This window comes from Wyeomyia smithii, chromosome 2, assembly GCF_029784165.1.
Source record: "Wyeomyia smithii strain HCP4-BCI-WySm-NY-G18 chromosome 2, ASM2978416v1, whole genome shotgun sequence".
NCBI lineage: Eukaryota > Metazoa > Arthropoda > Insecta > Diptera > Culicidae > Wyeomyia > Wyeomyia smithii.
The window spans coordinates 268081172-268107549 of NC_073695.1; the positions used below are offsets into that span (position 1 = coordinate 268081172).

Here is a 26378-nt window from a genome sequence, read left to right on the forward strand (position 1 = left end):
AGTTATACATTCAAAGGAAAAAAGTTTGTCTAGTAATCAAAATCAACAGCCGCGTACTGTTGTTACGCAAATTCAACTCAATAAAATCGGTGAACGTTCAACAAATTGTGGTATGCCATTTCGTAAAAAAACACAACAATTTTAAACAGTCGATCGTCTTATCCCCAAGATTAACACTACCTGGCGCAAAAAAACCAAGATAAATTTGGGAAAGAGATGGATTTTAATTACACAGTGCTATTATCGTAAGAAACTATTTACAACATGGCTTCCATACAAATGCTGTGAGCTGTCGGCGATGAACGTATTTATACGGTTACGTAATCTTGGCAAGCGTTACTCAATGGATGCTTGCAGTTACCGAATGCTATTACTACCACTACTATTACTAGTACTACTATTACGCTACTTCCACAAGAAGTAGGTCCCTCTTGACTCAATTCATACTTGTTGTTGTATGCTAATATGTAATTTTTGACAGCAGCAGTAGCATCATTTTTTCATGCTTAATACTAGCTTTTCCTGCCAGTTACATAAATTGTGGTAATTCGAATTCGACTGCCAGCGTCACCTTCGAACTTCATTAGTGTTTATCTTAGTAGTTTACCTTGCTGTTGTTGTTGTAGTAGTTGTTGTTGTTCTTACAGGGTTGTCAAATTTCGTCGTGATTCCGTTTTTGGTTTAGCTTGCTGTAATATTAGCCCGATACTATCCGCGCTCGACATCCAGTCAGGAACTCATCAGCCGGACGGTTGCAATCTGTCAATTTACCACCACATCAGCTGCGCGTTGTTGTAACCAATGCCGGGTGAAAAAAGGCGCTTCTGTTTTAAAAGAAACCATTATTGTTTAACGTTCGAAAAAGAAATCCACCGTAAATCGACTTGTCGATTTATACTAAAAAAATAAACGTACCATAAACAATTCGCGCTATCCGCTTCCTATGGTATTTGAAACTGAAACATAGAAACTTCGCGTTCCGTTGACAGTTGAAGACTAAACACTAAGCTTGAGTTTTAATTTCTTTCACTTTGCACTAAAATAAAAGAAATATCGTTACATAAAAAATACGAACAGGGCCATGATTCGAACATACCTGCATCATCCTTGCTTGAGGTGGGTTCACTAGCTGCGGCGATTACTACCGTAGTTTCTTCCATATCCGTCACTATCGGAACCTCTGTGGCGGAAACGTGCTCCTCTAGTTCAATCATGACACCTTTACTGGCAGCTGCATCAGACTCCTCGTCTTCTGATCTGCTGAGTTCCAGTTCCAACTCGAGATTCAACTCCTTGCTGATGGACGAACTGACATCGTTGCTTTCCAGACTGCTGCTGATTAGGTTACTGCCGTCGCGGCTATTGCTATTGCTAGAGGAGGCTGAAGATGGCGCTGTACTACTGCTAGCTGCGGCTATCATTCCTTCCATGGAAGACGAAGCTACCGAAGAGGTGGATGTAGCCGGACAGGATTGCATTTTTCGCTGACGGTATTCGTTGATGGAAAGTTTTCGCTTTGGTGTGATTGGAGTCACTGGTTCCGGAACCGTCAGCGCTGGATTTAACCGTGGATCTGAACTTGCTGTTTTAGTGAAAATTTTCGGATAACTTGTAGCGTTGTTGCTGCCACCGAGAGTTGACAAATTTTCGGTTATTTTGGGACTAACACCAAGAGTAGAGGACGAAAGAATGGTGCTGCTACTAGTACCGATACTAGTATTGCTACTAATGACAGCAGTTCCGGTCCGTTCCGTTCCGATGATGGTGGAGCTGGAAGACAACGTTGAGAAACTGGATGGCCTAGAACTGGAGAAACCTTTCTCCAACAGAGTACTGATCTCAGTTGATGGGCGATACTGGTATATGCTAGTTGTTGCACCGACGACAGCCGGTATGCTATTTATCGACGGCTTCGGATAATCGAGGAACGATGACGTTCCTGTTCGATAGCTTCCCAAAGTGGACAGTGGCTCGGAGCCAACGGAAAGTGATGAGAGCAGATTTCTTGCCGCTGTCGATTGATACGTGCTTGGTGAGTTGTAGCTAATTGGGGGAATGTCCGGCCGAAGGCTCGACAAACTTCGTACTTCAGATCCAACCTCTCGGAACGTTTCGGTAGTTGCCGATAACCACGACGGTTGAGAATAAGTTCTCGTTAGGACAGGTATTGCAGAGACAGCTGATTCGAACGTTGGTTGCTGGACAACTGGCTGTGAAAGAGCAACTGACGCTTCAGCTATTGTCGTTGAAATCTCAACACCTTCAACCGATGTCTTTATTTCTTCTACTGCTTCCATTTCACCCATCATGCCTACCTGCGGTACGGCAGGTATTGCAGCTTTTGGAGGCGGTGAAACAGCAACACTAATCGCATGTTGCCTGTTCCTGGGTAGTCTTTTTGTTCGTGGTCTGTCTTCCCCGCTACCTTCGCGGCTAGTGCTTTTCTTGGTCTTTTTGTTTCGAGAAATTAGATTCATTATGTTTTCGGAATGAAACGATGCGATTACTTTCTGTAAATCTTCCAACTCATTTTCGTCGCGATCCCCTGCCAGAAGTGTTGGCTTATCTCGACCATTCAACGCTTTGATATTCTCAACAATGGTGGTTGTTAGAGGAGCAACAACGGATACATTTACGGGTGTTAGGGGACGTTTTTGCTGTTGTTCGAACGATTCTCCTTCCTGTGATTCCAATAAATCACTGTCATCGTTTGTGACTGTTTCGCCGCTAGTGTCCATCGGAACTACTTCTTGCTCGACAAAGACCTCACCCATAGATACGACCTGTTCTTCCTGCATGAAAGTCTCCTCCTTTTCCATCACAACGTCCTCCACCACAGGATCATACTCTTTAGTACCGTCGTCTGGTGCCGTACCGATTGGTTCTTCAGCTTCGGTTTGTTGAAGGATAACTGCTTCCTCACCGATAGCTATAGATTGTCCCATGGGAACTTGCTGATCGGATATGGTTGCACGAATCACAGACTGCTGCTCCTCGTCAATGTCGGAATTAACCGCACTATTCTCCGTACTACTGCTGAGATTTGAGTTTTTTTCTGGTGTTTCCGTTACGGAACAACTACTTTGAGAATCGGCTGGTGACGGTGGTTGCTGAAATTTTGCCGGACTAGCGATGTACTTTTTGCTTCCTTTGCTCCGTGTAATGTTTCGAACGGGTGGTATAGGCGCTGAAGTTACAACCGAACTTGGGTTGACTTGTTGATGATACACAGGTAAAGCGGAGTAGCTCATGTCGATTCGAGCTTGCTGTTGAGGTTGTTGCATGGCTTCCGACGAAACCGGAGTTACTACATTAATTGGTTGCAATTCGGGCGGTATCAGCGATGCTGGAACCATTGCTGCCATTGCAGATGGTGGCGGAAGAGGTTCGTAAGTTCGTTCGACGGGCGTTGTCTCAAGTCTTTGCAGTTCTTGTGGTTCCCGGGATAGCAACTGATGGTGGTGAAGATGAGATTGAACGGTTACCGGTGGTACCGGCAGTGGATCCGGATCAGTAAAATGCAACGGCGTCAGGGCTTGTGCAATAGGGACAATTTTATACGGTTGAATACGAGGAACTATGTGCTGCTGCGCTATTCGAATCGGAGCTGTTCGCGAGAGATCCATAGCTTGCTTTTCATCGAGCATCGAATGAGAACGTGCTGAATATGTCAGCGGAGGTGGACCCGTGTTAGACCAATACAGACTTGGTTCGTGGTAATTATGCTGTGGACTACTCGTTATCGGTTGTGATATGGTTTGCTGCTGTATCGTACCAGCGAAGTCAATTTTTTGAGCAGCCATAAACGTTTGATTTTGCGTTTGCTGTGCGTCCTCTGACTGTCGTATTACGCGTCGTTTCTTCAGTGGAGTAGTAAACCCATTCGGTGGTGGTGGAGAATTTGAGGCATGCATTAGTTCATCAGTTTCTTCGGAAATGGCTTGTCGCAGCCATCGCTTTTTAACGGAGGCACTCTCCGATACGTTACCACCACTTGTTGGAGTTTGATGTTGCTCTTGAGAACCGGCAGCTGTGAGACAAGTTAAACTGCCTGCCGAAGAAACTTTATCATCCCACTTGTGACCACTAACTTCGTCGGATTGGGGGGAATTTTGAGCAATGAATTCTTCCACCTTTTTCGCCATAATACAAATGTTTGGCTCTCCTACATCCACTCCCAGTGGTGTGGATATACTATCATCCGCTAGTATTCCCCGTCGGAAGTCCAGAGTTTTCTCCTCGCTCATATAGCCGGAATCCTGATCTGGTGTTGTCCTCCGATACGAAAGAGTTGCAGGTGATTCTCCACCAGTTGCTTGACCACTTAACCACTCGCGACTCATGCTTTTCTTAGTTTTCGCCTTTTGTGGAAATTTGAAATCTTGCTCCGTCGGAGTCGTGCTGGATGCTTGTTCCAGTGGACCTACAGCTGCCTCTATTAGCATACAGGCAGAACTGAGTAACGGTAAGCTGGGAATACTGGTCTCCGACGGTGATTGTGTTTCATTTTCACTGTTTTGTTTGCTGGTGGTATTTGTGAGGTTAATAGTCGAGCTTTCTGCTGCATCATCAGTCGCAACAGGTTGTACATCATCACCAAAATAGGACTGCGACAGGGATTGTTGTTCCGTTTTTCGCTCCTGCTCATTTGTTTGCGACAAAGTTAACAGTAACTCTGCCGCTCTGCTCTCTTGTGGACGGGTGTTTTGCTGTGCAGATGAGCTGCTTCGCTTCTTCGATGATGACGGCGTTTTCGATGATTTGGACACTTTCTTCTTTCGACTTTGATTGGGAGATCCGAAGTGCTGACTGAGTGATTTGCTTTTCTTTTTCTTCCGCTTTTGCTGCGAGCTGAGAGATTTCTTTTTTGCTGATGCCGGCCCTGACACTGCACTCCCGGGAGCACCACTTTCGTCAGGCGTTGAAGACGATACACTGCGTCGCTTGCCCTCTTTACGCTGTTCTTTGAGCTCCTGTTTGCGCTGTTGCGATTGTTCCATTTTTTCGAACGCCTTAACGATGGCTTCCATTTTTCGTTCCTCTCGAGTTAGCTTTCGTGAGGGTTTTTTCTCCTCTTTCACGGGGTCAGCGGTATGCTCTTTAGTGGAGTCCTTACTGGCTTTCTTTTTACTACTACTGCCAGTGTGATGCTGGGATGTTGAATGAGGAGAACTGTTGGTACTGTTATTATTGCTACCTCTGTTACTATCTCCAGTAGGACAACCGGAAGCAACGGGAGTCGTTACGGCGGATGGAGGTTGAGATTTGACTGGGGTGTTTGGTGCACTGTCGCATGGAGTAGTGTCACTCGCAGTTGCGGCCATGGGAACGATATCTTCTTTGCTATCGTCTAACACAGGAGTCGGCGAAGGTTCCCGTTTTGGCGAAAGACAACACGGTTGCTCACTGGGTTCCACTTTCGGCACAGCCGATGGCTGGGGATCTTCTATTTTTGCGGTTTGTAAATCGGGTTCTTTCTTAATTTCCTGTTGTTCGATTTTAACATCAACTGGTGAGCGAGAGGGATTTGCTGACGAGATCACAGATCGTGGCGGAGAGAGCAGGAGGGAATGTTCCTGCTTTACTTCTATTTTGGGAAATTCGGTTTTCACCGGGGATTGCGGGCGCAGATTCGCCAACGGTGGAACATGCACTACCGGCTGACGCTGCTGTACTTGCGCTTGCGGTTGTTGATGGGAATGGAAGAGTTCACTTTTCAACGTTTCCGCACTGAGTATACGCTGGGCAATCGGAATGGGAGGAGGCGGAGGGGGTGATAGCATGCTGGCTTGCACCGGTGATTTAGGAGGTGCTACTTCCTGTTTTATTGGACTTGCGATCGGGGATTTGATTTTGATCCTCAAAATGTCCTCCATTATTTGTTGTTGTTGTTGATAGTGCTGCTGGTGGGTAATCGATTCGAGTGGTATTTGTTCCAACGGCTGTTGGGTCTGTTGCGTGGGTGCATTGACTATCGCTGGGAGGATTTGATGATGATCGTGCTGCTGAGAGGTTAATGGTACTGGAGCAGAAGATTGGTTGGGCACCGGTGACATTTGAAGTTGAAGCATTGACTTGACAGGTGAAGCCATTGCTGGGATAACCAGGGGCGGTGGACCACTCAGATTTAGTGGCGGTGAGTTGAGTGGTGACTTTATTTCGGTGTAAAATCCAGGCCTATTGGTCATTCCCATGACGGGACTTGAAGGGGGTGGTGTTTGAGGATGCACTGGGTGGTGCGCAGGAGGCGCCAACGTCATTGTCGGTTGATGTGTGGGTGAGGGACTATACATATAAACTGGATGGTTTGAAATCGTTGGCTGATGTTGTTGCTGCTGTTGCTGGTGCTGATGATGAATATAATGCAACGCTGTTTGTGGCAGCTGTTGTGAGATGAGATGCTGAGAAGATATTTGCTGAAATTGAGATTGCTGTGGCACAGGTGAAAGAGATGGTTGCTGCTGCAGGGATGCTTGCTGTTGTTGAAGATGCAATTGCTGCTGCTGTTGGGCGTACAACATCATTTCATTAACACTTTCACCGCTTGACGAGATGGATCTTAGGCGGGCTTCGGCACTAGAACTCGTTGAACGACTGTTTCGTTTCTTTGCCGGTTTCTTTTCGTTATCACCCACGAGAGCACCATTATTTTTCTTACTTTTGGATGGTTTACCTGTGCCGCTAGACGTAAATGGCATAACCTGTCCAATTGTCGTCGGTGGTAAACCTCCAACGGTACTTCCTCCAGTAGGCACTCCTCCTAGACTTGATGGCGGCGCCGCTTGTGTGGGAAACAAACCATCACTCAGTTGGGCTGAATATTGACATTCTTTGATTAGACCACAGGCGCAGAGATTCGTGACAGTTGTGTGCGTCAGAATAACCACTCCGCCAACCCTTTGAATCAACTGTTCGTCGTGCTTGATAGTGATTTCCGTATTCGCTTTGATGTTCGCAGTGGAAACAATATACAGATGGACTACTCCTTTCTCGATGTTGTGAAGAATTTCTGCATTCGGTCGACATGACCTACGGATGAATCTTGCGTCATTACCATATGTCCTCGTATCGACACATAACTCCATCCCCCCTTGCGTTAGTTGGTACAGGAATAAGAAAGGTCCGGCATTCTTGTTGTTTGCCAACTTACCGTTGGCGGCCATATTAAACAGCGACTGAAGCGGCTTGTGTTGCGAAGAGAGCATATACTTTCCCCTAATTTCGATTATCGGTGCTCGTGGTTCAATATCACCGGTGCTGATCAGAATTTTGCCTCCCGCATGTGGCACGGTGGTGCACTTTTGTTGCAAATTCATCACCTCCATCGCTGGAATTAACCGGTCGGAGTTCAACAGTGGATTCTGTGATTGCATTTTACCGAACGCCTGCAAACGTGCTCTCAGCTCCGGCGAGTAGTGATTTGTGATGGCACGTTCGTAGTTATCGATCCAGTTTCGTATCATGTTGCTCATTTTCTCCGCATTTGGTTCATTTGATTTAACCTTTTTCTTCGATGGTTTTTTAAGTTCTTTCCGTTTTCCGTTGACCCGGTTCAGTGAACTGCTGTCAGATGATTTCTTACTATTCTTTTTACTCGCTGCAGGACTGCCGTCGTTCGCTTTCTTCTTCCCGCTTCCTCCGGCAGATTTGTTCTTTTTCGAACCAGCAACCGCTTTGCCGGTGGTATACTGATTTGCACCTTTCCCGCTTCCCGAACTGGCGGTTGTTCCTGTTCCAGACTGAGAATTGATTATGTTGGAACTACTTACGGCAGAATCGGCGACCGGTAACTGCAGGTTGTTGTTCGCGAGAAACAGCGACTGCTCCTTGCGTTTCTCTAGCTGCAGCAGACGGGCTCGTGCTTTATCTACCGGCCTCGGTTGACACATCTCACAGTTGTATTCGTCCGGGATGTTCATCCGATCGATGCCCATGCAATCGACGTGCTGCCAGGCGCTGTAAAACAATTTAAACAGAGAATAAGTTTAACATTTAAAACTAGGTAGAAGAAATTGATATGATTAGAATAAGATGCAAAAACTACTTACGAGCACTTATCACAGCAAATCATGTAACCATCGTCATGCGTTAAATCACAGATACAACGGGTAACGGAATCATCCTCACCCTCGCCCTCCGGGGCGGTTTCGGTTTCTTCACCCAGATCGTTTTCGGTGCTGTTCAAGTTTCGCGACCCCGTACTGATCACCGAGTTGGCATCGTCATCCTGCGCATCCATCGTAGGTACGTCCGCTGTCGCTGACGATCGCTGGTAGAGATCCAATGTGCTCCCACCGCACGGGACACTGCTACTACTGATGCCACAGCTGCCCGGTTGAGATGCGGTTATTGCGGCCAACGTACTTAGGCTCATTTGGGTGAGAGGAGCCGGTACGGAGGCTGACGGGATTGCGGTTGTACCGGCCGAAACAGAGACTGCCGTTGTAGGATGTGACGATGGAGATTGCGACAACATGACTGAGGGGTATGGTACGGAGCCAGCGGATGACGAGCATAAACTAGACTGAAGTTTGGAGGTTGTTTGAGTCGGCAGCCGTGCTAACATTTGAGAGGACTGGTTTTGCATTGATTGTGTAGTGGCCGACGCCAATGGTACAGAAGACATTACTGCTGGTGGTGGTTCCGGTAGCTTTAGTTCCGGACCAACAGCCACGTATGTATGATCTTGGAGTACTGCCTGCAGGATGTGATAGCGGAGTCCGTGTGAGGTGTCAACCGGAGCTGGCCGCACTTCCTCTCCTATTTGATCATCGTCGTCACGATGATTATAGGTGTAGGAGGCCGGAAAACCTTCGCGCAGCGGAATGTTATCTGCGTAGGTTATGATTTCCGATGTGCTATTAGAGAATAGAAAACGAAAAAAAAAATCATTAGTCATGAAATTCACCTGTGATAGGGAATGTTGGAAAATTACCTGGACCGTCGGCCTTCCGATTTTTCCTCGTAGAACCGAGAATCACTTGGATCATACACGACTCCTGGCGGCGTTGGATTACTAAGGTTCACCATTACACCACCGGTACGATTACTGGCACTTTGCGGAAAGCTTTCTGAGCCGTAAAAATTAAACGTTTGCTGTTGTTTACAGCTGTACTTTCCTCCACTATCCGGTGTTTTGTTTGCCAAACTCTGTAGTATACGAGCCGATGCTTCGTCCGTCATTTGTTGCCCGTTGATAAATATTTGATCATCACGAGTTCCCCCGGCTAGAGTGGTTACGGCATTACTGGTCAGCGGCGGTGGATGGAATTGCTGTTGCGTGGGTCTTGACGGGGACGCTGAATAGCGTTGATAGGAGCCCGGTTCCGATGGTTGTTGCTGATAGCTCGATAGACTATTGTTTCGACCTCGACCGACTCCTCGAGCCTTAACCGGGGACGCTGACACGTCATTGTTCACAATTGTCGTATATTTTTTACCCTTACCCGTCGATGAGCTGTAACCAGTTACCGTCATCGAGGGAACTACAGGACCATGGTGATCTACCGCAGACGATGACGCACCGATCGTTGAGTCGTACGCCCCTGTCGAGGACGAGTGAACGCCTGTGTAGAGATGATTAAATGTTTTATAGTTGATGTTGCTGGCTTGGTTGGACGGGGATTGTGGGGCTGAGTAGTAGCTCGGATGATAACGATTGTTACCTTGAACCAAAGTTGACGCTGCACTGCCACCGTACCCTGAGTTCTGCGGTATTGTACTGATCGACCCGCTGCTGGGTGACGGTGTCACAGAGCGTTGCGGAGATGATTGTAGTGGTTGCTGTTGTTGATGCTGCTGCTGCTGCTGTTGTTGCTGCAATGTAATCAATTGATTTTTTGATGTTTTGTAGACATTTCGTCCCTTTCCGGTGTTGCTATAAGCTGTTACGAAAGGATTCGACACTGGTTGAGAAATTGGATGAGGTGTCGGATTGTGGTAGACCGCTTGGGCCGGGGATGTTGTGTAGATGGAGGTTGTTCCACCTAGCTGTTGCACTGCCCCGTTAGTTGAACTTTTTACAAAATACTGTGGCGAGTTTACACTGGATACCGCCGCTGCTTTGGAGTTGGTCCGGACATTCTTCAGACTAACGCTCATTCCTTTTCCCACCGAGGGTGGTTTGGATGTAAGTTGATTGACAGTTGCATTTGGCATCATTCTGAGTGATGCCGCAGCAGATTTACACTTGGCCGGTACGGTTTTACTGACAGTATTAGCACAGGTAGTGATAATTGTGCTGGTCGGAAAACTAGCACCGGAATCCGGGTACTGCTGTATGGTAAATTGCTGTTGATTCGTTGGCTGTGGAGGTGATGAAATCGCTGAAGCGATTTGCGAAACACGTCCATTGCTGACGGAAATGGTGGAGTTTGGAATCCTTGTTACCAACTGGATACTGCGTGGAACCGTCACTTTCTGCTGTTGCACAGAAGACGAAACGATTTGCGCCTGCTGTTGCTGCTGCTGCCCGCCAATGTGATTTAAAGTTTTCACTTTTGTAATTGGTACACTTATCAGCTTGTTACTGCCGATCTTGCCGGTGGTTGTAAGAACGTTAAAATTCTTACCACTAGCATCAACGTAACTGAACGTAGATGGTTGGGAGCCACCTTTCGAAACCAGCTGTACATTGCTAAGCACCTGCACTCGCGAGCTGGCCTGATTGGCGTCTCCCGGTATAATGTTCACTGTATTCATCTGGGTGCTACTGTTGCCCACGATCGTTGTTCCACTACTATTACCACTAGTGTTACTATTGCTACTCGCTGTGTAGCTATTCATTAAATTCGAATACTGCACCGCACAGTCTCTTGTCAGCTTCAGCGTGCCGGCGTTGGACAACTGTTGGAGACCGGCTGCGGCCACTACATCGTTACTATCCAGGACCTGATTTTCCAGAATGACGATGTTCGACGCCGCAGACGATGATGACGAGAGCACATTGCCGGGATTATTGTTGCTGTTGGTATTTTGGCTGGACGACGACGACGTCGCAGACATGGCTTTCTTTCGGTACGCGGTACACCCCTTAAATCAACACTAACTGAATACTCTTCCTTCCACTAGAAACGGCAAAATTTGCTGAAATCGAAAAACAAGAGAAAAGGTTCATATTATTTTCAAGTAAACAATGCATATCTTCAGTCGTTCGCCTACAAAAGGGCCGCTTCTATCGACGGCGGGTCGGTGGCCGATACGGTTACTCGCCTTCTCAAATGTGCATTTATGTCACATCATTCTTACGCTTATCAGCAAAACAAAAAAGCAGTCTTTCAACAATGAAACTAAATATTACCTTAAGCAAATAAACAAATACCTTGATGATAATAAACGGAACTTTGTCCTCGTTTTGGCCCTGGCTTGGGGCGTGTATCTACGCGCTGTGACCGGGCCCGAAGGATTCTAACTGTTGTTTTGTTGATGGTACTACTTGATAACGCGGCAGTGTGTTTGTCGCCGAGGGAGGATCACCTATGCTATGAATCGTCGGTTGGCCTCTAGTGTTTGGTATTGATACGGACATAACGGCCATGACAAAGTGGTACATATCAGGATATCCCGCGGATCTGCAATGAGAATGAATAAAGGCAATGTAGTGCATTCTATGCAAAACCAGAGATCTTTTTTTTTTGAAGTGTAAAGCAAAATGTCTGCGCTTCGCAACAGATTAATGCGCGGTCTGCGTCATCTTTTCCAAAACGAAGCAAACCCAGCATCTGTTTCTATTTGAGGAGCTGGTAAACAAAACGAAGGTACCCCGCTTGTGTCTCATTGCTCAATCGTTTCGTATTACATTACAACACTCAACACAGGGTGTGCAAATGTGTTTTAACCTCAACTCGACTGGACGTGGGGTAAGGAGCAGAAGACAGGCGGAAATAAACATAACTGCATTCGACTCTTGACAGTTTGGTTCTCTTGCTTGCCTTTCGAAGCCCTCTGGAACGTTTAGTCATTTTCACAGGTTTTCGTTGTCGTGTTTGTACTTTCGTCTTGCAAAAGTCTCCAGCTCAGGAGAAGCTAAGTTTTTCGTCCTCAGAGAAAAGTTCGCTCTGTTGGACGAACCAGATTCTCTGCAGCGTCTCAGGCTATTGACATACTGAGGCGTCAAATGAAGCGAAGCAAGAAGCGTCGCAAAAGCGTCCGAGCTACTTCTTCGAACTTCTATATGAAACGCTCAAACCGGTCATACTCAAGCGGCAACGACGCGTCGGTAGAGGCGGCGAAACAGAACGAGTAGTGTTTTGACGCGCGTATACTTACGCGGTAATACCTTGTTCAGACAAAATCTTCATCGCGAGGTGCTTTACATTTGCTTTGTTTTGGTTTGGTAATTGAAAAAAAAAGCAAATAGAATACATTTTCGGGTAACAAAATGTTAAAATGTATAAAAATGTTAGTGCAGTAATACCATGTTCAGACTAAACCTGATATCGCCAGGTGCTTTTTATTCGTTTTATTTTGGTCTTAAATATAGAAAATATCGGGAAAAATTTTCAGGTCGTCAGGAAAATAACACTGGTATTTTTGATTGATATTGCATGCCTAACATACTGAACAGATATCATAAACTAGTTGAACGTTACTTTGGGTCAGCGGGTTTAAAATTTAGAATAATTTCTTATATTTTTTAACTACGTCTGTAGCGCAACTGACTTTATAAAAAAATCTCTATGTTTACTAAAAACGTGATTTACTGTGCTTGAAGCAGCAAACAAATCTTCAATGGAAGAATTCATATAATAATATAATTTGACGCCTCAGTATGTCAGTAGCCTCACTATTTGGAAGAGTGGACGTCGTTTTTGTTTGATGGTGTCTGTGTGTGGTAATGGACATTCGGGCCCAACAACTAAAAATGAATCTAAAGAAGATTACAAAACGAATCGCCTGCGAAAAGTGGAAACGGAGTGCAAATTTCGCGTATGCCGCTAGTTAGGGTCTCACAATCTTCGACCAAGCCACAAACAGGCTAACTAAACGGGGCAAGAAGAGAAATAATAACCTGTGGAAAAGTATCCACACAGTTACCTTACACCAACACTAGCGATGATGAAAAGGTAATGAAATGTTCCAGTGCCTTTGTGCTGCTGGATGGAAAAGAGAACGAACTCGCAGAGTTCAATATGACACGTACACCGCCGCGGTGTTGATGGCAACTACTCTCGATTGCATGAAGATGCGAGTTGAAGGACGTTGATGGTGGAACGACAAAAAAAAATAATACGGCACCCAAGCACCCAAGATGCTCCAGTAAGTTTCTTGAAATTTGCATTGGAATCAAGTGGTGTTTTAATTAAGAGAATAGCAAATAGTTGCAAGAAAAAAAAAACTACTCTCGAACTCGAACAACATATTTTTAACGGTCTGTCATTCAAGAAGATTGCTAAACTCACTAGACTCTTTGATAGGGTTGCAAAATTATAACAGAAAGCGGGTTGAAAATCGCAGGAGCTCAAGAACCTCTCGGGAAATGTAAATAAGGGTGCCAAGAAAAGTAGTGGTCATGTTGAATTTGTCTGAATTGCCGTGGAAACAAAGCATTATGCAAACTCTCACAGCTCGCTCTATAACTTTTAACTGCTCGACAGACAGCAGTGTCTTCCTATTATAAAAAAAAACGTATCGAATGGTCCAAAAAATGAACATTAAAATCCGTACAATTATCGAAACCCTTACATAAATTCGATATTCGATCAGTCAATCATTGTGTATTCTTGGGGACTCCAACCCCTTTTATTTTTAATTAGTTGAAAGAAGTTACTGTTACTGCAGTTACAATACTTCTCCAACAAAACATGACTTTTTCTTATAGAATAAAATACCCTTTCCACTTTAGATACTAGACACTCTTGCGTGTGAATCTATCAATATTTTATATCAATGTCTGCCAATAACAGTAACGAAAACTTCTTTCCGCCTGGAGAGGTTGAAAAAAGGCTGCTTACAGCGCCAATCGGTTCGAAGCTGCTGCACAGAGACCATTTATTGATCGACTACCAACAAAATCGGCTTGCGAAACGCAGCGCTTCAAAGGGCACTGACTAGGAACTTCATATTTTCAAACTCGCATCTCATTCCAGTCATCATAAGACTGCATACATCCGAAACTGCTGTATGTGGTGCTTGAGTGGGACAGGAGAAAAAAAAGTGATAAAAAGAACAACATACAAAGCAGGCAAATAAACAAGATGAAAAAAAAAATTAATAATAAACATGCGCATTCTATCTTTCCTTAAAAATTATTTCATTTCCTCTCGCAGCGATACTCTGCTGCCACACTCTCGGTTTGCTCTTTTCCACAAATGTCCCGCTGCCATTGCTGACACGAAACACCGAACGAACGAACAAACGAACGAACGTGCAGTCGCTGTACCCCGGCCCACAACGAACGATCGAAACGGAACATTCGCAGTTTACCACCCTGCCACCATACCTGCTGCTATCGTACATGGGCAGCACACAGTATATCATCATCACACCAGCCACACACTAAATGGTCGGTCGGTCGGTCGAGGGAAACCGTGCAGTGCACGGACTTCAGAGGCAGGGTCGCTCCGTCGGTCGAGAAGTGACGGGCGCGAGCAGTGAGGAAATTGGAAACGTGAAATGTGTGCCGTTCACTCGCGAGTCAAGCGGACCGAGTTCACTCACACACTGGCACACTGTCCGTCGCCCGGAGGAAAACGTAATCGAACTTTTGAGAGCTCCCAGCCTACGTGCAGTGCGTCTTGATGGGGCAAAATCCAACTGTTGTAGAGTTTTGATTTTTATCATGTAATAAATTTTTGCTAGGAAAATTGTTCAAAGCTTGAGCTGCAATTTCGAAAAATGAAGCAGCAGAAATTTATTCATGGTTGAAGCTGTGAATTGATTTTCCTTTTTCAAAGTGATGCATGTTAACCAGGCAATTTTCAAACACACTTTACTTTCAAGACATCAATTTGTTGTATCAAATTTTAGTCGATTAGATACGTAAAAACCTTGTCGCTTTTCTCTACTGAAATAAATATACTCGAAGACGTTTAACTTCATTTCTTCGGGAAAATCAGAATGAATTTGCACTGTAAAAGTCATAATTTGTAAATCGTAGTTTCTTTAGGGTTCTTCACATTCGAAACGTTGACTGCCCTGCCAATGGATTCGAAACCCTTCACTATCAAAATTGGAATCGCTCGGATGAACACTCAAGTATCGCATAGATTCTCTAGGGTTTCTTACAATTAAACCGTGAGTTCCGTAATTTATAGATGCCATCTAACGGATTTTTCATGTCACATGTCAATAGAAATAACTCCTTAGAAAATTTACGTCCTATTAGTATGAAGGAAAGCCTTGGTGCTACATTCCGATTCGGAACTTGACCTTCTGTTTATTTATACACAGACTTCGCAGCCGACTGTTTAGTGAACAGGTTAATTGCGGGGCTAGCGCACTAGTCTCTCCCAAGCTAAGACTCGAACCTACGGCTTGTTAAACCAGCATCGTACCTCGAGACCATCTAGGAGATTCCGTCCTATTAGTATACTTTGTGTTTCATCCAAGGCTTTGGAGTTTAGCTTATTCGGTCCTACCTCTGTGATCGATCTCAATTAGTAGAAATGCAAGGAACTCTATCGAATTCGGTTTGCTTTTTAATGATTTATAAATGACAACAGTTCTCAGGCACTTCAGCTTTATTGTTGCTCTGTCAATTTTTCACTTGATGAAATGGCTTTGCTCGTTAATTCGGATCTTGAAAGTATTTTTCGATGGTCAGAACGAAATCTTTTCTCTGTAAATGCTTCCAAAACAAAAGTTATGTTTATTAGTCGACGAGAAAATCCATCTTCATTAGCGAGTGTAATTTCCAATCGTGAAACTTTACTTTATGTTGATGAGATCTCCAATTTGGGGATCACCTTCCAGCACAATCTTGATTGGGATGCTCATATTAATACCTAGTGCTCAAAAATCTACGCAGATATTCGTCACTTAACCCTTTATAAGGCCGTGGAAACTACGCAAGGAATGAACATAAACTTCAGTAAAACGTATTCCTTACAGGAGGAACAACAGATCTGCACCTTTGTTAAAAATTCACTATTGAATCAATTGAAAAAAATGGTGGCAATATGGTTGCCACTGCCCGTCAACCCCTAAAACATTGGTGGCAATATAGTTGCCACTGCCCGTTAACCCCAAAAACGATGGAAGCAATTTATTTGCAGCTACATTGCAAGCTTGCTTTCTTGTGATTATGAAAAAATGAAACATCATAGTTACTAGAATGTAACATTAGGACTTTATTTATTTTGCTGGAAAAGATCGAAATAAAAAATTATTCAAGTGGTATCCTGAAAAAAAAAATAGTAAGAACTATGAAATTTGTCCACACCATGCATTTTAACAAAAATAACTGCATAATCTAACATAGTAGGTCTTAAACAGAAAATTTCTGGTGAAAAACTTACCAATTTGTTGGATTTTCACCAAATTAAAAATGAATTTCTTAAAGACGTTTCAAGATCACGGTTTGTTTACATAAAAATGAATCGAAAATGAATATTGTTCACTTCTAGCAGTCCTAGAAAAAACTGAAGTGTTCTAAGACACCTTTAGAAGGCTTAGGTTAAGCCAAATTTAAAAACAATATTCTTAGTGCAGCGAAAAAAATATAGTTTGTTGCAATATAGTTGCCAGTTGCCTTATAAAGGGTTAAGGCTAACTGCAAGCATGCTGTCCATTCCGGTAAAAATTTTCAAATCACTTCCACTTCCCCACTTTTCCTATGGCTTATAATTAACATCAAACGCCTTTATTGCTGCTTTCGACAGATTAAGAATTGCGCTGAATGGATGTGTCCGTTGGATTTTTAATATTAATACCTTTTCTCGAGTTTCATATCTCCAAAGGTAACTACTGAGATGGTCTTTTCATGCTTTACCTAAAATCACGGTATATATCTACTCTATTTTGAATAATTTATCATTGTCCCCGTTATCTTTCAGAAAAACTCAGATTTTTCAGAGGCACACGTACCAGACCTTTGTTTTGCCACAATTAATTATTTCTCACTATCGAGATTCGTGCGAGCAATTACTTTATGGAATCAGCTCCCAGCCGATGTTAAAAACATTCATTTTCGAGGGAGGTTCATTCGCGAATGTTTACATTGGCTAGACGGAAGGAATTGGAATAGGATCACTAATGGGGTAACATAGAAAGATATGTCAAACAAAATTTTCAAAAAGTTCCAGCAAAAAAATCGTAGCAATGAGCAATTTCAACAAAGTTAAAGTTTAAAAAGATTAATTTTTGTTCATGCTTGACAAGTTTACTTCATTTGCCAGCGTTACCTTCACCGCTGCAATCATAGACCAGCGGCGCTCTGCTTGATCTGTACTGTACGTGTTCCCTTTACCAGCATGTTTTCTTTCAAGACATTAGTTTTTATTGGCAGAATTGAAGAAAAAGTCCAGACAGTTGTTCAATCGAGCGAGTTACTTCAGGCTGGAACCAATACAAGAAGGCTCTGACTGAATATAACAGAGAGATTAGACGCGACAAACGAAAGGATTGGAAGCGGATCTGTTTAGAAATCAACAACTGCTAGAATGTAAAAAGTTCTTTTAAAAGATCACTCAAATGGTCTAGGCAGTCTCGAAAAAGGTTCCTCTGAAACACTGGAAGTAATGATGAGAGCTCACTCTCCAGGGTCGATACCTGGATCTGGTGAAGCACAGGTAAGGCGAACATATGGTCAACTAATGCCTGTCTCAAAGCATTGGTTTAATGGGCATTGAGTTCTTTTCAGCCTTACAAATCTGCTGGAAAAATTTACCCAGCATTACTTCAACAGGGAAAAGTAGGGCTAATTCCTCTGACGGCCGAACTATTCAGAGCCAGTGTTACTTTGCGTTACATACCAAAAGTTAGGAGGAAGGTTTGAGCTGTTTGGAAGCGAGTGGCCTGAATAAAATTCAGAATTATGTAACGGATAACGGATAATGGCGATGTTTCAATATCGAGAAATTTCTGCTGACCTGGGAGGTGCGCAACTAATTATAAGATCGATTGGGGGCTGTTCTCAAGGAGGAATACTTTTATCCTTATTATGTTTTTTATTAGTAGACGAACTCCTCCATAGGCTAGCAGAATATAAGGTAATTGGCTACGCAGATGAGGTATCCATAATAGTTTGTGGGAAGCTTGACGACACTATACGAATCAGTGCGCTCAAAGTGGCTTCTACAAAATCGTCTCATATTTTATCTATCCAACAACATATTCGTTATTGCTATTCATAATCGTTTGAAATCTGATGAAACATTTGCAAGTTTGACTTCCAATTTTACAGCATGTACTCCAGTATTCAATCAAAAAACAAAAATTTAAAACATGCGTCATGCGAAATTTTATCTATATCTGGCAGAATACTTTTATATGCAATAAGGTTATTTTTTTTTTATTAGTACACTTTAACTGGTCTTTTAATGAAAAAATTTTTATGATTTTCTACTAGTTATTTTTACCTCTGAGCCTGTTTTGCGTTTATTTGTAATGTGGGCCTGACCAAAATTTAAATTTTTTTATCATTTCAACAACAAACATAGCTTTTTAGTTATTTTTTAGAGTACACGTAATGTAGAGTTTTTGGGGTTTATCTCATGTTTTGCATTTATGGGCAGTATAGAAGACAAAAACGTAGTTCCACGTAAAAAACTACAGAGATGTACTGATACATCGTTTAACCTTGGGAGATGAAACTGTACATCGTTTAACCTTGAGAAGGCCAACCTGCATTGCTTTTGCTTCTCATAAAACGTTTTATGCAACTGCGCCAACATCAAACGGATTTCCATATTTTTCACAGCAATTGAATCGTGTATGGCAAAGAATTTGTATGCTTTTGATATGTATCAAGACATTATGTCATGACACGGAGAGTCGATGAAAGCTGCTCGAGCTAGATCAATTAAACAGCCAGTTTTGAAAACGACGAAATGGTTTTGACAACAGTGCTACACATTTTCACTCTCAGCAATATTTTCAGTAAAATGAAAAAAAAAAACTGTGAATTTCAATTTTCAACGAACGCGCTAAAAGTGGTTAACATTCCCTTAAGCTCGAATCAAGTTCTGGCAAATGTTTCTCAAAAGAAGCACATAAGGGTTTGCTTTTATTCTAGAGCCCAAATGGTTTTCATTTTGTCCAAGCTTTTGAAAACATAATTCTGAATTTTATACCCTTGTAGCAATTCATAAAATGTGCACATTTAGAATTTTTTATTTTGACCACAGAGTGCTTAACATCGAGCCAACAGTGAATGAAAATTTTTGATCAGCAATAACTGTACTTGTAGTAGTCAAACGTTCGAGCGCAGAGTTCAATCAATTCAATCTGTTTTCCAATTGTCGCCCCCGTCGTCTCACACTACTACTATAGCCCCGAGGCGCACGTCTTCCGCAGTCGCACAAAAGCATAGAAGTACGCAAAAGTTGCGATAATCGTTCAAGAAAGTTTTTGTGCTCCCATTATTTGGAGAAAATCCTTTGACGCTTGAGAACAATTTCTTCCGCTGGTTCGACTTCATGCGCTGACACTATCTCACGTATCGCGGTGGAGCAATGGTCTGTGCTTCGTGCTTTCTGCGATCACAGTGCGGGGGTTGAGAAGTCAGACAAAATCAATTTTTCTTCGTTCTTCTTTCTCTTCACTGTTGTTTTGATCACTGTTCCACTAGGGCAACATTGAAAAAAAAAAAAAAAAAAAAAAAACAAGAGGAAAAATAAAATGGATGCGAATCACCTCTGTTTCGCCATTACTGTTTTTCTCTGATGTTCGATTACAATTTGCATGACTTCCGGAAGCAAGAGCAACAACAAAATTCCCTCCGCACTAGGCAGACGCATTGATTGCCAGATTGGACGATGGCGTTATTTTTAAAATTGCGACGATGCGAGTTGCGACAAAAAATTGTAACAAGATAAAAATGAATTCAATTCGGTTTTATTATAAAAATAACGCACACATGCAAACGCGATCAACACTCAACTCTACATGCAGGCAGCTGTGTGCGTGCGTACGGGGACTTGCTTGAGGTGCTGCGTGTTAAGCGTAATATTTCACACACACAACTCACTCATCAAAGCAGCACCAAATCGCGATCCGCGAGATGGAGTAGCAAGCCAGATCCTAGTTGGCCAGACAGAGACGACCGCGAAGACAAGAATTCCGATAACAGCAATTAGATTCGCGAATTTTATGTTGTATTCTGCCTATGTACACTGCTGACTTGATTTAATGTAAAAGAAAATGTCCGCCACGATCGCTGCACTATCAGCATTGCAGCAACTTTTAACACTCATAAAAAACCGTCAGCGTTAACTGGAATGTTATTGCTTGTCGAGCACTTCTATTTCATTTTTCTGACCATTGCACGGACACAACGAAAATCGGCAAACTCTCCAACAGCAGTAGCCACGAAAACTGACTCAGAAATGGCAGAGAATGCAGCAAATGGTACGTGAAAAAACTAGTCAATTTCGAACCCCGTTTCATGAACCTCTCTTGTTTTTGTTGCGTAATAAAAATGGCTCGCAAGCCATCCCCGAATGCAATTATCGCGGGTTCAGGGTCACCGTAGGTCTGTTGTTGGAGAGTTCCTCGCAATCCGTGGGAACATTTACGTGAGATGAAAAATGCCATCGCTTTTCGTCGCAACACAATCCTTCTTTAATCTTTTTTCCCCACTCTCTTACTTTTCCCGTCACTCTTCTCTTCCACCTTATATTCCCTTTGCACACTTCTTTCTTCTAGTAGTTGTCTTTTTATCTATTTTTTTTCGTTCATCGTAAAGGTAGACTAACCCATTCCGTTCTTTGACGATGGCCAACTTTACCTTTTTTAAGCTTTCTAATATTTCTGGTTTCACTGCAAAACCAAACGAAAATTACCAAAATTAAGCAAAACTCACAAAAACAATTTTTCCTTGTCGTTTTTTTTTCTAGCTTTATTCCAAGTGCTTACTTGGATGAAACAACACAAACACTCGTACCACGAATGGAGAAAAAATTGCTGATGACTTTTTCACATCACCAACACGAATGTACATAGAATAATCGCGGCGGAGTACACCCAAAATACGTACGGAAAAAATTAGCTAAAGTACTAACTAGAGGCTTTTGATCTCGCCAAAATTAGTAGTCAAATTGGCAGGCAAGAAAACCCGATTGCCCATAGCCAGCAGCGAGGGCTTTCGTTTTTCACTTCGCCATCGAGAAATCAATTTCGCAAAAAGGAAGAAAAACAGATACTACTTACGGTTTCCTACTTTGTCCAGAGCGCTGCTTTCCACTAAGGCTTCACCGGACTAGGCTTTTTCACGCTTTGCGCACAGATAATCGAAGCACAAACACTATTGTCCATTAAACGCACATATTTCACGATTGTTTCGCGTTTGAAAACGTCCAGAAAACGTATCCAACTTCGAGAATTTGAAGTATTTTTTCCTTTCCCGATGCGAGCTTCTTCGAGGCTGCTGCATTTAGTTTTTTCTACTCTTCTTTTCTTCGCAGCAGTCGTCGTCGTATAAAGTGTAGAGTTCGTTGGCGGAAACGAACAGTTTTTCAAGCGAGCGGCGGTAAAATCGATATTTGTCTCGACCGAGGGGGTTGCTCAAAACTGATGGCGACGGCTGTACACTGTCAACCTGAATTAGGCAAGCGTACGCGTTTTTTTTTCTTTCCCCGCTTTTTGGCGCAGACCGTTCGGTCCTTATCAGAAGCGTACTTGTATTACACCAGCCATGTTAAGGCTCTCATACACTCTCCAATTTTTACATGGGGCAAACACGGGCAAACAGCAACCATGATGTCAAATAAATTTGACCATTATGTCAGAAGGTCAAATGTTTGACCATTGGTCAAAGCGTGTAACAACTTTATTTTTAGAAGCAATATTTCGGTAATATACAATATTGGTAGAATTATTCTGATATTTATCGTTTATCTGTCACATTCAAATCACTCCGACAAACAGACTAAATAAATAAGTCTAGGGGCAAGACACTATTGGTAAATTGCAAAATATTTCCAATATTCGATAACACAAAAAATTTATCGTTGCATTTTCAGGCACCCGTCTACCTATACCACAGCTCTTTGACAGCACATTACTGTTGGAGTCTGTCGAAGTGATATGAATGTGACATATAAACGATAAATATCAATATATATCCACCAATATCGTATTAAATCACCGAAATATTTCTATCAAAAATAAAACAAAGCCCCTATCTCTAGTCCTGTTAGTGTTTCCTACAAAAAGTGCTCAAATCTCATTTCCGCACATTTTGAAAAAGACATTTATGATTGAACGTAAAAAGTTGGTTTTGAGTCGAACTCCGAGCAGCCTCAAAATTCTAACACTTCAGAATAAAAACTAAGTCAGAATTGGGTCCTAAAGTTTAACACGAAATTTAGATTTTTATGCATCAACTGAAAGAGAGTGATTTTCTCAGAAAAACGTGATTTTTAAAAAACGTTTATCCACAGACAAACAGACATGCCACTCAATGACGATTTCATCGACCAGAAAAATAACGATTATTTTGAAATTTTGCTTAGTGGGCAATAATGCCGCTTGTGTCGCTATATATAAGCGTGCACATTCTTCGTCAAGGACAAAAACCGCCCGCTGATGTTGATTTTAGCAAGCGCGCACATCCATTAGCAAAGACAAAAACCGTTTTACGAAAATAAGTTAGTAGGCAATAAGCTCACATGGTGGCGCATGAGTGTAACGTTTCGAATAAGGACGAAGATTTTTCAGGATTTTTCTTGAAAGAGGCAAGTCTGTTTGTCTGTGGTTTATCGTTGTTCTTCAATTTTTAAACAAAGATAAAAAAAGGGATCCCATGGGCGAACTGTCAATAAACACCTTTCGAGCAGTTTTTTTATTCTTCATTTAAACCTCAAAGGACAACGACCAACATTTTTCAAAAATCACGTTTTGTTAAGAAAACTTATCTCTTTCAAATGACAGAAAAACTGGTATAGCTTTAGCACCTTCTTATTATTGCTATTGTGATAAAAAGAATGATCATTATAAACCATTTCGTTTCTTGGAATGTCCTTTACCCAGTGATGTAAAGCTCTTTACTGTAGGACTCTTTCCAGAAAATTAGCAGGTGTGACAGTCAGTACTTAAAGGCGTCATCCATTAATTATGTAAGGACTTTTTTCTAAATTTTCGACACCTCCACCCCCCATAATAAGGCTTAGTAAGATTTTGAATTACCCCTCTCCCCCCACGAATCTTACGTAAGATTGTCTTTTTAGGGAAAAAAATATTTTCGAAGGTACAACATTTTAGTAGAAGATAAAACAAAACAAGTTAATACAGTTGATACTATGTCGAAGTGAACAAAATTCAAAATTAAGTAGAAATGAAATAAAGCACGCAATCACCCAGCGACGGCGAATTCACTGCTTTCCCAAGGTTCAACTGTTAAGATCGCAGCGATAAATAACTCAACTATTTTTTTTTTAGTTTTGTGAACTTTTTTTCAGTTTTTTTTAAATTTTTCAATCTTACGTAAGATTCTCTTGAATCCCCCTCTCCCCCTTCGTAAGCATTCGTAAGAAATTTGGATACCCTCCTCTACCCCTAAGCCCTCACGTAATTTGTGGATGACCCCTTAGACGGTTTGTCTATCTTCTAGTGGTTAGCGTTGAAGTGTTCGGAATTTGAATCAAAGCCGAATTCTGTATTTTGTTGTCTTGTACAAAACATGTTTGAATCTATACATATATCATTTGATTGCAATAAAAATAAGATAACCAACATGCTTTTTTTGTGCAAGAGGATGCATCATATGTTCGACATTTGACGCAGTACGGTATACATAACTGAGAAAGGCATATATCGATTTTACTGAATTTTCTCGCTTTTTACTGCATGCTTATCGTCGATTTTACCACCGGATGTAACGACATAGCCAAAGGCAATGTACGATAATAAGTTACCTATACAGGCAATCGTAGGTACAAACGTCAGTTTTTGTTTATATCGTTCGCACAGCAACGGTGAAGGTAAATGTGAATGCGATAACATTTTTTTCCTTTTGTTTCAGAGAAAATAACAACATTTCTAGATGATGAAGCTTGATTAAATTTTTAAGGCTGAAGCGCAGTGGTGGGCACCATTCCGCTAATCCGCTAACTAGCGACGCTAAAATTCAGTTAGCGATTAAGCGATTTCGCTAATTTTTGAGCTGGTTAGCGAAACTGTTAGCGTCGCTAAAATTTTGGCCTTCGAAACGCTAATCGCTAATTCGCTAAATTTTGTACAGAAGCGACAATACAAATACAGGTCGGATTCGATTATATACAGTCTCCGAAAAATTTTCACTGTATATAATCGAATCCTGTATATAATCGAATCAGAAAAAAAAAATTTTTTTGTTTATTTTGCATAAATATATTGTTGTTTTTGAATAAATAAGTAGGGTTTTCGTGACTAACCCCCTTGAAGCCGCAAAAAACCTTTCTTACAAAAATATATGTATATATAATCGAAACAGAAAAAAAATTCTTGTTAATTTTGCATACATCCTTTGTTGTTTTCAAATAAATAAGTATAATTTTTTTGACTAACCCCCTTAAAGTCGCAAAAAACCTTTCTTACAAAAATATATGTGTATATAATCGAATCAGAAAAAAAAAATTTTTTTTTTTGTTTATATTGCATACATCTTTTGTTGTTTTTTTTTTAATAAATAAGTAGAATTTTTTTGACTAACCCCCTTAAAATCGCAAAAAACCTTTCTTACAAAATATATGTATGTATAGATTTCGTAGTTATTCTTTATGTTATTGCAGTCAGCCATGGCAAGAACACTACACCATGCTGCACGGGTGCCACTTTTGCATAGAAACACTACACGGCGTGTATTGCAACTTGCACTGCGTGATGTGTAAGCAAATTCACCGGTGCGCGTGTGCAATGCCAATCCCCTACCCCGTGCATGAAGCTTCGGCCTACACACAAGCTGAGGGATTTAGCTTCGTAAAATTTCCAATACTCAGCATACCAGGCATAAAATATTTCCTCAGCCCTGCTTGCGTTATGTAACATTTGAACGGACTTTTATGAATCAATAAGGAAGCGCTGATTTATAACGTAACGCAAGAATAATTATTGTTGATCTCCTTTCCCCTTTGCCGTGCTTTTGAAGTAGAATACTTCTCTCAGGAAGTTCGGCCACATAGGGATGTGAAATGAAAATCTAAAACCGAAAAAAGTGAAAAATATGTCCAATTTCAAATGCTAATAAATCGGTTAGTATTCGATGGATTTCCTTCGTTCTTGCAGCAATAGATTGGAAAATCTTCTAAGATTATTTCCAAAATAAGATAATTGTAATTTTATTATTCATACTATTGTACTATTAAAAATAGTCAAGCCTTGTCAAAACGAAAAATTCGACTTCTGATTGGTCGTTATATGATTGCTTCCCAAGCACGGTCGACAGAATCATATACCTTGCAATTTAAAACATGCTATTTGGCCTTGTTTCAGCCGAAGCCGATCATAATAGTTCTAGACAGCGACAACAGCAGTCGTCCTCCTTTAACAGCAGCACTAGCAGTGTAGTGGATATCAGCGATAGCGGAAAGCGGCCACAGCTGTGGCGTGGTAATGGATAGCGGATTTCAGCAACTACAGCAGCTGGGCCAGCTGATGCAGGGACAGCGGATACCAATGGCAGCGTAAAGCAGCCACAACTGTGGCATGGCTATGGATAGCGCACTAGTTGCAGCGGATCTCAGCATCAATAGCGGCTGATGCAGTGAGACACTTTAGTGAAATGCAGTCTCTGTGCGATAGTGGGCACTAGTAAATGCATTCAATGAAAAGTTGACTCATTTTGACAACACGTGAGCCGTCTAGTTTCACAACAAATACTTTGTTCGCATTGTCAGTGATAACGCAAAGATGTAATCGGCATCTTATCCGATACTAAATTGAACAACAAATTGTCCTTTCCAGGATGAAATAAAAACCTGATGATTAAAGCGTTAATATTTTCTCTTGAGCTAATTTACATTTTTGAATTTGTAAAAGTTATAAATTTTACTTAATTTCCGTGTCTCAGAACGTACTGAATTATCTTTTACTTCAGTCATGAGCACGACATCAGAAAAAATTTCATCTCAAAATTCAAAAATTGTTAATCCCCAACCATGACAAGCAACTTACTATATTATTGAAAATGGTCAATCCTTGTTGAAGCGCAAAATTCGATTAATCTGATTAGTTAACGTATATTTACTAGAAAAAATGACTGACTCGCAAGCAGCCGGGTTATCTCTCTTGTAAAAGTATTC

At 42.0% G+C, this 26378-nt stretch overlaps 1 protein-coding gene across 4 annotated transcripts; it reads right to left on the minus strand.

The window, feature by feature from the left end:
• Window positions 1-139: 139 nt before the first annotated feature.
• On the minus strand, window positions 140-21524 carry LOC129722905 (mucin-17). 4 transcript variants are annotated; one of them, XM_055676753.1, is made up of 8 exons: window positions 21310-21524; window positions 11321-11570; window positions 9666-11085; window positions 8936-9566; window positions 8049-8858; window positions 1097-7956; window positions 916-1036; window positions 140-824 (listed from the first exon to the last, which is right to left on the minus strand). In XM_055676753.1, the coding sequence occupies exons 3-7, from the start codon at window positions 11002-11004 to the stop codon at window positions 1017-1019; spliced, it is 9660 nt and encodes a 3219-aa protein (XP_055532728.1). In that variant the 5' UTR covers window positions 11005-11085; window positions 11321-11570; window positions 21310-21524; the 3' UTR covers window positions 140-824; window positions 916-1016. The 4 variants fall into 4 exon arrangements, with proteins under 4 accessions (XP_055532728.1, XP_055532725.1, XP_055532727.1 ...); XM_055676750.1 differs by having other exon boundaries at window positions 8936-11085; XM_055676752.1 differs by having other exon boundaries at window positions 8936-11085; window positions 11300-11570.
• Between the last annotated feature and the right edge of the window lie 4854 nt (window positions 21525-26378).

Bases quoted from the DNA above. Each gene is read 5' to 3' on its own strand.
- LOC129722905 (XM_055676750.1), bottom strand. From the start codon at position 11,004: ATGTCTGCGACGTCGTCGTCGTCCAGCCAAAATACCAACAGCAACAAT. The intron at 7,957-8,048 runs GTAAGTAGTTTT...ATTGTTTTACAG, and splicing joins ATTTGCTGTGATAAGTGCTC to CGCCTGGCAGCACGTCGATT. The intron at 1,037-1,096 runs GTATGTTCGAAT...CTTTTATTTTAG, and splicing joins CTCAAGCAAGGATGATGCAG to TGCAAAGTGAAAGAAATTAA.